The sequence below is a fragment of the Carya illinoinensis genome, chromosome 2 (genome assembly GCF_018687715.1).
Source record: "Carya illinoinensis cultivar Pawnee chromosome 2, C.illinoinensisPawnee_v1, whole genome shotgun sequence".
NCBI lineage: Eukaryota > Viridiplantae > Streptophyta > Magnoliopsida > Fagales > Juglandaceae > Carya > Carya illinoinensis.
In genome coordinates, this window is record NC_056753.1 from 18466902 (window position 1) to 18482606 (window position 15705).

Below are 15705 nucleotides of genomic sequence, written 5' to 3' on the forward strand. Positions count from 1 at the left end.
CCACTTTATCGTTGCCATCCCCTGGCATATATTAGCGGCGTTACCATAAACGCCGCGGCTACTACATTGCCGACGCATCATATAAATTGGCGGCATTTATTTAAATGCCACTAATAGTACGTTGGCGACAGTACATTGGATTTTTTAACGGCATTTATCTGATCGCCGCCACTTTTTAATATAGCGGCGTTACGATAAATGCCACTACTAGTAAATTGGCGGCATTTATTTAAATGCCACTAATAGTATGTTGGCGGCAGCACATTGAATAATTTAATGGCGTTTATCTAAACGTCGCGAATGACCTAATTTAACGGCAGATATCTAAACGCCGCCACTAGTACGCTACGGGCTCATCATATAATTAGGCGACATTTATTTAAATGCCACTAATAGTACTTTGGTAAATTTATTAACGACATTTATCTAAACAACACCACGAGTTTGTTTTTTCCACATTGCATAAATTAACAACGCAATTTAAACACCACCACTAGTTTGTTGCCAACACATTTTTTAAATTAACGGCATTAATTTAAACGCTGCTACGAATATGTTTCCGGCGCATTGCATTAATTAATGATGTTTAAAACACACTAATAATATGATATATCACAATAAAAAAAATATAATATATAAATTAATAATAAATATGATATAATGGGTAATTATTCATATAATAAAAAAAAATTACAAATCAAATCACATGAAAGTTCTTCATGGATAATTCTTCTTCACATTGTGTTTGTCATTAACTGTAGGATCATTTCTTTCATGGGTAGTTCTTCTTCACATTTATCCAATAGTTCTTTGAAATTGCTATGCAATCGTTGAGCCTGAAAAATATCAGAAAAAATTTGCAATAAATAAAATGGCATCTCACAGGGGTAAACAAAATAGTCATACAAATTTTAAAAAAAAAATTACTAAACAAAATACAAATGATATAATGCACTAAAATAGAATCCATAAAAAAAATATAATGCACATACCTGCATGTTGCAAAAAATGAAATATATGAGAAATAAAGAGATAAAGCAATAAAATCAAAGCAATAAACACAAGCTCCCAATTTGGAATAAAACTACTAGTAAGACTGTTTAGCTGTCATACCCTATAACACAAAGGATATGAACAATATATTACAAATACACTAAGCTCATATATTAAAAAATACACTAATCTGATTTTCATTTCCTCTGCAACAGATCATATAAAGTACCAGAACACAATCATTTCAAGCAAACCTGATTTGTTACCTACTCCACATGGCATTCCTGCAAAAGAAATTACTTCCATTCCAATTAATTAATGCTCTCAATGCATTTATCTAGCAAAACAAAATTTTCAAAAGTATCGCCATGTTAGCTAAAGCATCAACTAGAGAAATTAAAAAGTAAGACCGTGAGCCATCAAAACCGAAAAATTTATCAAGATGCAGGGTGTCCCAGTTTGGCTATCAGATCGACATACAGAGGCATATAGCATATACGTATGTTATATTAAGTTTTCAACACAGACAACATTGTTGGTTTTCATGCCTTTGTATATGTCTAGTGATTTGATTAATACTATTGTCTTTTAAGTGAATAAAAAACTGGAAAGAAAATGATAGTGAACCAACTTCTCATAGAGATCCTATAAAATTAAGAGACATCACTTTTTTACTTAAATTGATAGTTCTTTTTGAGAAAAGAAAAATTGGTAGTTCTTAACTAGCCATATCTTCCATTTTACCACTATTTTCAAAATTTCAAGAAACAAAGAAAGGAGGACAAGAAGAAAAATAGAAACAAGTATACTCTTTTAGGTCAGTTATTAAGATCCTTCTAGTTTCCAAAAAGTCAACAATCTATCTAAGATATGACGTAAATAGTCATGGACTCAGTAAATAGAATGCAGTGTGACAATGAATATTCTCGACATCACTTGGCCAAACAGGCAAACACATGTGATTCCTCTTAAAATAATAGGGTGAAGGCTTGAACAAAGCAACAGCACCAACTAGAATTGAATATACTAAAACAACCTTAAAAGAACTAAGTGAATTGAGATATAACCTCCCCAAAGCAAAAATTGCTTTCCATTTGCAGAACAAGACAGACAATTAGAGCACCAATGTCACGCCCAACAATAATATTATGGGCTGGCATAAGGGATAAAGAGTACCTTGATTTCATATCCATAGCACTGCTTTGCTGATTAAATATGCCTGTAGGAGAATTCTCAGGAGACTACAAAAGCCAATGAACAAGGAAAAACTCCAATTAGAACTAATTGGATGAATTTCACCTTTAAACTAAGCACAATAATACAAAGAAGTAAATAATACATCAACTGCAGTGCAGAAATGAGTGACATTAAGTAGGAACCCCTACATTGAATTCATGCTAAACCTTCATTTACTTAATATCTTTGACACCTCCATTCAAGAAGCAAAATACAAAATTTAGTGTTCAGAACACTCTAAACCAATGCTCTATTCTAATATTTAAAGCAAAGAAGGCTTACAGATTCTTTTATAGCACAACCAATGCTCTATTCTAATATTTAAACCAATGCTCGATCCTCAAAACTTCAACAAAGCAGTTTTTGAATATCCTTTTGGCTCTTTTATTGACTCCTTTTGTTAGTTTGTTAGTTAGCTATGTGAAGGCATTATCTTCAACAAAGCAGAATTCATGGCCAGGAATAGTAACTCAGAACTTCTATAAAGGTGTAAACTATAGATTGAGCTCCAAACTATAGAACTTTCTTGTGAAATCACAAGTTAGGGCATTCATTTGCTGCTGATGATTTCAGATCAAACCCCGCAAGCACAAAAATCCCCAAATCCATGCTAGCCCAAGCATACGCCTCTCATTCCAAGCCCTAATATCAATAGAAACTATAATTTGGAGGATTGTGTAGAAGGGATAGTAATCAACCCCAATATACGCCTCTCATTCCAAGCCCTAGACTCCAAAATTTTATAACTGAAAAACACAAAAGACCTCACAAAAGCAAAGCAGTAACTTCTGTTTTGAGGGAGAAATAGAATAAAATGACAGAAAGAAGAAAGCTTACCGCAGGTGACTCGGTGAACGTGGACGATGGTGGTGCTGCACGGAGATGCGATAACAGAGTAGACCGAGACACACACATGCACACAGGGGGAAGCAGCGTGGGAGAATGAGAGAAAAGAAGAAAGCTTACCGTAGTGGTTGGTCGGACGTTGGAGACGAAGGTGGTGCCTAGAGCATCGGCGATGAGAGAGCAAGAGAGCGAGAGAGACAGAGACAGCGACAGAGACAGAGATAGAGACAGAGTGAACGAAATGCGGGAGAACAAAAGATGCACAGCGCGGGCACAAGAGAGAGGATTTGAAATTTTACTGAAATTTTGAGAGGGAGTTGAGGGCATGAGGCGCCAAGTTGAAATTTTCAACCTTCTTTTACTTTTGACAATTTTATTTATTTTATTATTAACATATTATTTATGCATACAATATTTTAGTAAAAATATAATTTTAAATAATATAATTGAACACATTTACTTCTAAGATTTTATACTTTTATTTGGTTTAAAAGATAATTTAATGATAATAACTAAATACAAAACATTACTTGGCTGGATTTTAAAAATAATAATAATATCTGATGAACAATGTTAAAACATAACATGTCAATAGCATCTCTAATAGCTTCAATAATATAGATAAGGTCGTCATAGATAATATGTCAATAGCATTTTTATAAATTTTGAGGCAACGTACTGGAGGCGCCAACTTAACTTTTCACTATTAGTATAATTATAAATATAAGTATTAATTATAGTGATTATAATAATTTTATATATTAGTATTTTTTAATATTTAATTGTTATAGTGAGTTTAGTTTATTATAACTATATTATTGAATCATTGATAGACTATAATGATTATTTTATATGTGATTATTTAGTATAGTGATTTATATACTATATAGATATTAGTATTAATTATATTGATTATAATAACTATATATTAGTATTTGTTAATTGTTATAGTGAGTTTAGTTTATTATAACTATATTATTGATAGACTATATTGATAGTATTAGTTTAGTAATTTAGTATTAGTATTACTATATCATTACTTTATATGTGATTATTTAGTATAGTGATTTATATACTAATTTATACATAGACTTAAAGTATAATAATACTAATAGTAATATAGTATTATACTATTAGTATGTATTTAGTATTAGGTCATAAAATTTAAATTGTATTAATATAATAGACTATATATATAATAGATTAATAGACTCATAGTTATACATAATAAATTAAAGAATATAATAGATTATTAGTATGAATACTATAAATCTATATTAGACTATTAGTATTAGTATATATGTATAATTAGTATTACTTATGGCAATATAATATATTAGACTAGTATTAATATTAGACTCTTAGTATAGCTATATATTAGTATAAATATAATTATAGTCTATATTAGAATATTAGTATTAGTATATATGTTATTATTTAGTATAGTGATTTATATTCTAATTTATAAATAGATTTAAAGTATATTACCAATAGTAATATAGTATTACACAATTAGTATCATTATAAATATTAGTATTAATTATAGACTATAATGATTAGAATAACTATATATTAGTATTTTTTAATTGTTAATTGTTAAAATAAACTAGAATATGGTTTTGAGACCTGGTTATCCGTAACCGGATCCTCTTTTTCTTTTTCTTTTTTCTTTTTTTTTGAATCCAGGCTATACGCTATTAGTATCAGTATTAGACTATTAGTATTAGTATATATATATATTAGTATTAGTTATAGCTATATAATATATTAGACTATATAATAGTATTAATATTAGACTATTAGTATAGCTATATATTAGTATTAGTTATGGTGATTTAGTACAACTATATTAGTATAAGTATAACTATAGTCTATATTAGAATATTAGTATTAGTATATATGTGATTATTTTATATGCGATTATTTAGTATTAGTATATATTATAACTATTTATAATCTAATTTATAAATAGATTTAAAGTATATTACCAATAATAATATAGTATTACGCTGTTAGTATCATTATAAATATTAGTATTAATTATAGACTATAATGATTATAATAACTATATATTAGTATTTGTTAATTGTTAAAATAAACTTGAATTCGGTTTTGAGACCCAGTTATCCGTAACCGGATCCTCTTTTTCTTTTCTTTTTTTTTTCTTTTTTTGAATCCCAGTTATAATTTTTTTTAAAGTTCTAAAGAATTAAAAAAAAAATTCCGGATTAAATCCGGTTATAATCCGGATATCCGAGTTTTAAATCAAAATTTGAAAACGAAGCCGAATATATGTATTGAATCCGTTTATCCATCCGGATTGAAATCCCAATTAATTCAAAGCAGAGAATCGCCCGATTTTTATAATTTGGATCCGGTTACACACCCTTATTGCAAACACTCTTTCTCTCTTCCCTCAGCTTCCCTCCAACCAATTAGATTTACATATATGCCAATTTAGACTTTCTCGTTGTTCTTAATTTTTAAAAAATTAAAAATAAAAAGGTATCTCTTCCAATTGGATTTACAACTTTAAAATATCTTTAGAGATAAAATTTAAATTTCATTTCAAAAAATATGATGATTCAAAATTACATATAAACAACTATTTTATTGTTCGAATAGTAATTTTTAGAAACGAAATTTCTGTCCGTAATAAAATTTGCTGTGAAAAAAATGCGGGAATCATTCCCTCTAAATGTTTTTTTTTTTTATTGTATTTCCCCACCCTTCCCACGGCTAATGTCTTCCCTCTTTCTTTCCAGCGTTCCGCTTCTCTCCCGCACTGCTCCTTCCCTCTTTTCCTTCTCTCCGTTAAAAGCTTCTTCTCTCCAGTCCCAATCGATAAAAACCCACCAGTCCATTGCAGCACCGTCGCAACTTTCATTCCTTCACTCCATCTCCATATCTGGAGCCAGAACATGAACCGGAACAGGTACGTCTCGTGTTTCCAAATCTGAATCATTAATCTCTATTTCAAGGGTTTTCTGGTTCCTCTATTGTAAGTTTGATGAAGGCTCTTGGTTTTGTACCTTGCAACCCCTTCATTTCTTTGTCTCCCTGCTTTTGAGTAAGCACAAATGCCCTCCTATGTCAATCTTCAGTTGTTTGCAACCTCAATTTGTAATTTTCTTAAATTGTTTCGTAATTTATCTGTAACTATGCTTAAATTGTTGTGTAATTTGCTTAATCCTTGGTACCACAGTTGGTGATGGGAACCCAATTGATGCCGCAATGCCCCAGTACTCGTATAACACCCTCAAAATATAGATTACTTGCATGTCTAATATCATAAGGACTTGTTTCTGCAATATATTGACTTTAAAAATATAGATTACTTGTATAGATTACTTGTTTTCCCATAGCTTCCCAGTCTTTCCAATTGCAAGAATCAGTTCAAGCTGTTTTTGCTGCTGCTCCTACAGATAACATTCAATCAAAAATTCAGTATACAAGCATTTTAGCACCATAAAATTAAGTTCAAGAAAGCATCCATAGTTCTCACCATCAATGAGATCACTGCACAACCTTTAAATAAATGATCGAGATATCAATAGGAATGACCTTACACACAGATATATAAAAGAGAGTCCAATCTTGATATCAAATCTGGTGAAAAATAAGTCATCAAACTAAAACAAATATTGTAGCCATTGAATTTAATATACAAATGTGTTTCATTTACCTGCATGGCTAGTAGCACCTTTTGAATTTCACCAAGCTCCTTTTCCAGAATCTCTTCTTGTACTGCTAACATTCGAGTGGACTCCGAGTTCTTTTGAGTCAAAGCTGCAGTCTGTAATAATTGAGCCAAACAGTTTGGTATCAGTTGAGTTGGGATTAATGCATAGTTGAATTGAGTTCATTAAAAAAAATCAGAATCTGGAATTGAATTAGTTAAACAAGTTACCAAAAATCAACTGATTAAGGCACAATTTGAATTGAGTTCATAAAAAATTGAGATTGGGATTGAGTGGGTCATACTCCAGCAGGTGATAGATTTTATGGCTTGATGACAAAGTCCCTTTGTAGCAATCTAGAGGTTTGGAGAATGGGTCCTTGGTGTTGGATGTGGTTTCTTCATTCCTCATGCCAATATCTGGCTTAGCCAAATAAGTCCCAACCAATTCAACCTGTCATAAAGGTAGGCCCTGTACAAAAGCTAACCTGTCATATGATTCTTGTTTCTACAAGTTTTTCTGTCTTGGTTCTCAGATTTTGAAAAAAAAAAATTGATGAATTTAGAAGCTTCTGATTGGGATATTTCCTTATCCTTGAGTATGCATCTTTTAAAAATGTGAGCTCAACATTTCTTCTCGCCAGTTTTTTCTATTGAGGGTTGTACCTTCAATTGCAACATTTTCTTTTGTTTTATTCAGGAAAATAATTCAATTGAGCCAATAATTCTTTTGTTATTTATGGAGTGTGCATTGTGTGATGGTGTTGGTGCGGGAAGCATTGTTTTTATGCTTCCCACATTTGTTTGTACTACAAGATCAGTTGGATCCAATATATATATATATATATAGTCCTACATCAATATGGTTAACTTTTTGGAAAAGTCTCTTTAAAGTTTGTCCTAGTTGTTGGGTTTTTCATATGAAAATTACATTTTAATATGGTAGGTGTGTCTATATATATGAATGAAAGTTTCTTCTTGTTTTTGTGGTCCAAACTCTGTAGCATCATTTGATCATTAGAATATGAAGCTGAATGGCTACTGAAACTTATAACCGACAAAACATGCTACAAGATTAATTATGTTTAGGCTTCCATTTTTATGTGTTAAACTAGTAGAGATCAGTATGTATTTTTTTACCTTCTACTCAAGCTAATAACTAAGTAAACAACTAAGGATTTCATTAGAATTTTCTGGTTTATCAAGAACTATCTCTTCCTATGTTTATGCTATGTCTACCCATACATCATGCTTATTTCTAATTTTTCTAAACGCTAGTTCATTGCTTGTGTAGTTGGGATTAACGTTGAAGGAGGGGGTTTTGAAACAGGTATACAACTAACTTATTGGGTTATCAAGCTAGTGCAGAAAATTTGACATGATTTTAGCTCTGATTGATCTTAAGTTCTAGTCTCTTAGTTTGCCTTTATCTCATCTCTTTAACTCAACCTCAATATGTGACATTAGGTCCTTAGGAATACCAAATGACCGTAAAATTTCAGACCAAAACCAGCTCTAAGTAATTATAGATTTCTTTTATGTTTTTTAATCTCTGAAGAATATTTAGCTTTCTACTTCAATATTTAGCAAACTTTTTCCAGGCCCTCAAACCTGTGAATATGTAGCTGCAAATGATTTAAATTTGCATTTGCCTTCATCTCTGTTTCTTGGACTCCAAAGGTGTCATCTGCTCTAAAAACTTGTAAACAAATTTCCAACCATACCTATGTATGATGTACTTCAGTCAAACTGCATTCACTTCAGCTAATTATTGGTAAGTTTTCAAGCATATATATACATGAGATTTGGTCAAGTTTTGGTATATTTATTCATAAACATGGAGAGGACTAGCTAGCTATGGTCTTTTTTGCTCATGGTATTTTGGTTTTTAAGCAAAGATATGATGCTGACAAGTTAAAAGTTTGAATTCTTTGTGGAAAAAAAAGGAAACAGAGTTTGAACTCTTGCTTGAATTCAAACAATATATTCACATATCAATTAAATGATAAAGTGAAACCATCACATTGGCTTTTCATGAACTGGGTTGTAAAATAGTGAGTCCATTGGAATGAAACTTGCTCTCCACAAGTCATGAGCCTGAGGTATTTTTTGAATCATCCAACAGCTGTGAGTAACAAAAAGAACAGAGGGTATTTTTTGCAGTCCACAGATGATACAAAGTTTGGTTGTTAGGTGAACCAATTGCATCTTCCCATCTCATTTAAGGTCAATTTCTGCACTGCAGTTTGCTTATTGGTCACTTTATCAATTATATACATGTATATATATTTTTAGCATAGATATTTTGAATTCTTTGTAAATTGGAGATTTGTGAATTCCATGGGTGCAGCAAATCCAAATGAAGAGGGCCCAAAACTTGAAGATTCCAGCTCTCCACATGATGAAACCAAAGTCTACTGCCAAACCCGAGAGGACCATGACCAAAACAATGTCTCCAAAATCAAAATGATTCATATATTGTAATTTTTTATTTTATAATGCAATGTATAAATACAAAATAATGTAGTGAATTATATTGTGTGTTGCATACATTTTTACATGATGAATATTGTATATATTTTCTTTTGCATGCATTTAGTTAAAATGGTAATTAGTTTCTAACTTTAGTTATTTTTTACATAAAGTTTTCTATTTTGATATATTTTTATTATTATGGACCATGTGTCAATGCATTATGTTTTTTAATATGATTTTTTGAAATATATGCTTGTAAAAATGTTTTAAAAAAAAATTAAGCTTTTCAAGATTAATTTTTATTTTTTGCAAAAATTTAATAATATATAGGCTTTTCTATTTATTAAAAAAAGAAGAAGAAGAAGAAGAAAAGAGAAAATGCGGGTTCAGTGCGGAACCAAAGAATTTGGATTCATCTAGGTTCCAACCCGGGTCATAACCCGGCTAATCCGGGTCGGACCCAGTCCGGATTTGAAATCTGGTTTTCGGGTTGGGCATACCCGAGTACCCGTTCCAAACTCGGATGAACAGCCCTACTCTTCTATAGTTCTATTGAACCTCCCTCCCTCCCTTCAGAATTGGAATGCGATATATGGCATTTACTGGTAAGGCATCTCAGAAATTCAACTAATTAAGATTTTGTGGATATTTTCGTATTATTTAAATAAATTTTTATTATTATTTATTTTACTACCAATAAATTTATAATAGCTTTCACTACTGACGTTATATATTCTTATCAGCATAACAATATATACGCCGGCGCATTTATCAATTACCGGTGTTTCATTGATCAATTTTTGGCATTTTGTAAACGTTGCCAATGCTATATAATTATTACTAGTGTAACACTATAAACGTTGAAATTAATCAATTGCTGGCATAAAATTAATCAATGGCCGGCATTTATTCAAACGATATAAACGCCGAAAAATTCAACACTTTACCATTGTAAAGTTTATCAATTATCGGCGTTTTATGAAACGCCGCTAACGCTATATATTATCATCGGCGTAATATTATAAACGTCGGCAAACACGATTAATATAACGACGTATAATCAATAAATTAGTGGCGTTTATTTAAACGCCACGGTAAACATATATTATTACCGGCGTAACAATATAAATGCCAGGAAACTATTACTTTCCCGGCGCATAATTACTATATTCGCGGCGTTGTTATAAACGCCGCCAAAGCTATATATTATTTCCGGCGTAACAATTTAAACGTCGGAAATCTCAATAACTTACCGGCTGAAACATTAAGCGCCGGTAATTTTATATATCTACCGGCGCATAAACAAACGCCGCGCATATAAACGCCACCAATTTTGCCTTTTTTTGTAGTGTGGCATATAGTTCAGATAAGACGAAAGGGTGTTCTCCTTCGCTAATATGGTCTTTCTAGACGGCCTAGAATTGGCCGAGCTAGGGCTGGGGGACGACAGTGGGTTTGCAGAATGCATCTCCCTCAAGATCGGGTTCTTTGGTTGCTGGTTCATTTTGAGGACAAATCGGAGTATGATACAAAGGGAGACGTAGGCTTTGGAGGGGACAAGCAAGCAAGAGAGAATGGTGAGGGAAATGTAGCCATTGCATGAGGGGGAGAGAATTTGAACTGGGGCAATTGTGAAAGAGAAATGATATTTGCAGCCGTGGAGTGTGGAAGCGCCGCGCGATCTCTTTAAAAAAAGTTAGTAAATACAAGACTCATGAGAAAAATTAATTTTTTTTAATAATGGACTCCACCTTTTTTTAAATGATTGCGCAGCACTTACACGCTCCACAACTGTATCAGCATTACTCATTGTGAAAAGCTTGTGCACAAAGTGATAGTGTATTAGGTGCCTTTGCTGCCGTCTGTGGTTTGACTTTATCGAACATGTGGTAGAGACACGTGCATAGCATTGTGAGTGTGCTTTCCTTTTGATAATTTCTATTTGTTTTTATAATTTTAAAGAAAGCCTCTAGAATAAGATTTTTGAGAAAATGATTCCTATACTATTTGTCGAATTTCATAATAGTCCCCCATCCAATTCTAATTAATTACATGACTAAGAATCCAAATGTGGCAACCACTTGCCACATTAGAACTAAACCCGTGATAACAAATGTAAAAAATGAATACTTAGCATTTAAAAAAGATATAAGAACTTCCATCAAAGTATCACCTAATTTGTAATTACTCTATACCATCAATTTTAAAACTTTCAAAAAATTACAATGTATCCTATCCTTCAATATTTTAACATAAATACCCTTTATAAAATATTAAAAAATGCAAAAAAAATTAAAAAGTGAAAAATCAAAATTTTAGAAAATATTAATAAAAAAAGTATAAAGAAGATTTAAAATTGAAAGTAATATTTCAAAACCTGAAATATTAAAAGGAAACCAAAAATTGAAATTTTAAAAAATTAAAAAATTAAAAAGGTGATAAAATAATTTTAATTTAGCTTTTAAAAAATATTTTCTTTTTGAAAAATTTTGAATGTGTTTTTTTTTTAAGAATTTGTATGCATAATTTTTTCTTTTAAAGGAGACAAAAATGGTATGCATTGCAATTGTTCGGTAGTTTGGTGGGTTAATTACTAAAATTAATAGTTTGGGATGGTGATTGCAAGGGTAGGTAAAGGTTGATGAGATTTTGTGTATTTTTCTCATAAAAAGAAGTTTTAAATAGCAAGAAATTGAGCAAAACCATATGAATACTAATACCTTCTACATATGGGTGGAGGAGATAAAGGGGGAACCCTAATCTCCTACTAATATCCCACGTTAGGGAACACCTGTAAAATGAGTTTGCCTCTTTCTTTCATAACTGAGTGTAAGGTATCACACAAGATATCAACACCAACCCAGAATCCCAAAACAAGAAACAATGAAAACATGAAATGATCAAGAAAAGAGAGAAAGAAACCAAGAATTCACTTTATTAATTCTTGAATAAAGTTTTCGAGGAACCTCAAACCTCCATACACTTCCAGGAACTGATCTTAAGCAACTAAGCAAAAACATTGAAGTTCTACTTCGGTATTTATACAAATGAATGTAAAAGAGAAATAAAACGATACTGTTAAGTCCCCTTTGCCTTTCCTTCCGTCTAAGCCAAACACACCGCTTCACTTATGGGATAAAACGCACCGTTTGAAACTCCAATTCCATTAATTTTGTTATTCCATGCTGCATACCATTTCATTAAAGCCAAGTGCACTGTTTTGCCTTAACTCGTGACATTCACTTCTCTTCCACTACAAGAAATCATATTTTTCCTGGCGAGTTTATAATCGCCGCCAAATAAATCGCTGCCATATATATACATTTGGCTGCGATTAGAAACTCGCCGAGCAGTTCTAACAAAAAGCCGGCGCCTTCTAATTAAAAACTTTTTAGCGGCGAGTATGAGAGGCTTTTACAACGACAATCCGCGCCGCAACTTTTATTATTTTTGACATCCGTATGATTTAGTGTCGACGTAGGAGGGAAGGGCGCCAAAATCACTTCTAAGTTTCCCCCCAACTTATTTCTCCCGCCCTAATCTACACACGACAAGCTTCGGCACTTGGAACCAGAGCAGCAATAGATTCCAAGCTCGTCGCCGGCAAGCTCAAGTGACTGAAACCCCGACTCATTTTGGCCCATTTTCCGCTCATCATTTCCCCACACCGCCTTCTCCTTTCTGTTCTTTGTAATCCTGGTTTCACAGTCTCAAAAATTTGAGAAGAAGGAATTCCTTCTTCTCAACATGATTTCTTCTGAACTCAGCCTCTCCTCGCATACACATTACCGTCTCCACCCCATTAAGGACCTTATCCACAAGGCCCTTACACTAAGTTGGGAATTACAAATCTCTCACAGTTCTTTTTTTTTTTTTTTCCAATAAGTGTTTTTTTTTTTTAAATCACGGAGATGGTTAGAAGATTGTTAACAAAAACCAAAAAATTACAAAAAATACTTCTAAACCTTGGATGAGTAGGGAAATAGGCGAGGGGGTAGAAGGAAAGAGTGGTGAGGACAAATGTGATAATCACAACTTCCATACATATCCCCCAAGAGTTTGAGCTGAAACGATTAGAACATGTGATTTGAAAGTCTTCACATCACACACTATCTATTTATTATAATTTGAATTATAATATAAAATTTAAATATTATAAATTTTTTTGTATGTTGTATTTTAGTTGACATGTGACATGACTCTTTAACTTTTGGGATCAGGGTTATATAGGTGTCATTCACACATCTAAGGGAGCCTTCATGGTTAAGAATATGCAAAATATACTTACAGGTATCCTCACCAATAGCACCCCAATTAGACTGATAGAACTGTGCTGGGAAACCATCAAGGCCTGGGACCCTAATGGTTTCATTTGGAATATAGCAACCCTGACCTCCTCCTCTGTGAATGGCTTCACTAATCCTTGATTCATTGATGTTGGAACCTTTAGGGACATCCCTTGTAAACATTCATTGAAATCTCCAGTATTTAAAGAGGTAAACAGCTTTTAAAAGGATCGTTAAAAAATTATATATTTTAAAATATTATGAATATTATAAAATCAATGTGTGCTTTTTTAATAATGAGTAAATATTTCAATTACAATTATAATTAAAATAATAAAAATATTAAAATCAATATTTTAATATAATAGTGATAGATTTAGATAATTTATTATTTGGTATTATTGAAAAGTGACTAGTTAAATTTATAAAAATAAATTTTCTAATCAAAATTTGGCCAAATTTGAGCTGGGCCACTACTAATTAATGCTTTAATATTATAATATAAATAGATTAATAATTTAATATATGTAAATAAAGTATTATTATTAATATAGAAAATCTGTAAAATCTAAAAAATCAGAAGTTTTGATTTCAATAATAAATCGGTCTATATAAAATCGATATATACCAATTTAATTTAAAAAAATTGTATAAAACCGGCGTGGTTACTCGGCAGCTTGCCACAATGCATGCTGATGCAGTCATCGATGTAATGTGGCAGCTGCTGCTAATTTTTTGTCTGTTTGTAACTCACAGACTCGATCAGTGTTTGCAACAGACTATTCTACAAAGATCTCTGGCAAGCACAACATACACAGCCAGCCCAAGACGATAAGCCGAAAAGGGCAATAGTACCAGTGTACCACAAACGGAGAGAAGTCTCTCTCTCTCTCGTCGTTTTCCTTTCCCGCATGTTTCAACTACGCGGCACGCCGTTCGTGTTTCCCTTTCATTTACGTGTCCAAACACTACCACTACCACTACCACTACCACTGGCCTCATCTTTCTTCTCTCCTCATTTATATACCCAACAACATCCCCATATATGCACCCACACCAACCACCTTCATTCCCGAAAACTCAACAATATGACGTTGATGATGAGGTCACCGGCGGCGACCTTGGCGACGGTTGCGATCCTTTGCGTCCTCTTTGTCTCTGTGTACGGATCAGCAGGACCAATGGTGGGCGGGAGAACGGAGGTGACGGACGTGAAGACGAACGAGGAGGTGCAAGATCTGGGGAAGTTCTCGGTGGAGGAGTACAACCGGAGCCTGAAGCACGGGGGCAACGGCGGGGAGCTGACTTTTGTGGAGGTGGTGGAAGCGCAGAGCCAGGTGGTGGCGGGGATAAAGTACTACCTCAAGATATCGGCCACCGAGGAAGGCCTTACAAATGTTTTTGAGTCGGTGGTGGTGGTAAAGCCCTGGGTTCACTCCAAGCAGCTTCTCAACTTTGGGCCTCCCACTTTTATTGAATAATTAATAACGACAATGTGCAGTCGCTGTAATAACTATTAGTACTTCAAATGTGTCTGTTTCTGGTGTATTTGCCTTTATAATAAGGGCAGTGGTGTAGTTTTATCTGACTCTCGATCTCTTCTTTATTTGGTCATGTTGTGGTGTTGTAAGTCTTTAATGTATATTTGCACATGAACTGATCAATATGAATAAACTCATGATAAAAGAAGGCTAAGGTACTGAAATTGGTGTTAAAACATTTGCATTTTATTAAATTGTGCTCCAATTAAGGATTGATATCTGTTAAGACAGATAAAGGTAGCAACATTCATGCGATTAGCCTCTTCTTTCTTTTCCAATAAATGTATGACTGTCAAAGAAGCATAATTCCGGATAAATGTAAGGTGGTTGGTGTTTTTTTTTTTTTTGAAACCTGGGCGGCTTGGGATTCCCATTTCCCCCAAGGCTCCTTTTTTCTTTTTTTAAAATAAGAACCAGATCTCATTCATGCAAAGTATTACACCATTTCCTTACAAACCAATTGAAAGATACATTCAGAAACAACTTCTAATTCGTACAGATCCTCAGTGCATAGGAGTGCTGCCTTTGCCAAGCCATGTGCAACTTGATTGAATTCCTTTTTTGTATGAGACACAGACCAGTCAGCAAATGAGTTAAGCAATTGTCTAGTATTTGTAATCAACAAACCCCCATAACTCCAGTCAGACTT

General features: G+C 32.9%; 1 protein-coding gene across 1 annotated transcript; it reads left to right on the forward strand.

The window, feature by feature from the left end:
• The first annotated feature begins 14412 nt into the window (after window positions 1-14412).
• LOC122300231 (cysteine proteinase inhibitor 10-like) lies at window positions 14413-15232 on the forward strand. Its single transcript, XM_043110731.1, has one exon. It carries the CDS (start codon window positions 14427-14429, stop codon window positions 14994-14996), a length of 570 nt encoding a protein of 189 aa, XP_042966665.1. The 5' UTR covers window positions 14413-14426; the 3' UTR covers window positions 14997-15232.
• The last annotated feature ends 473 nt before the right edge of the window (window positions 15233-15705 follow it).

Excerpts from the sequence above, each read along its gene's own strand:
- LOC122300231 (XM_043110731.1), top strand. The coding sequence starts at position 14,427 with ATGTTTCAACTACGCGGCACGCCGTTCGTGTTTCCCTTTCATTTACGT.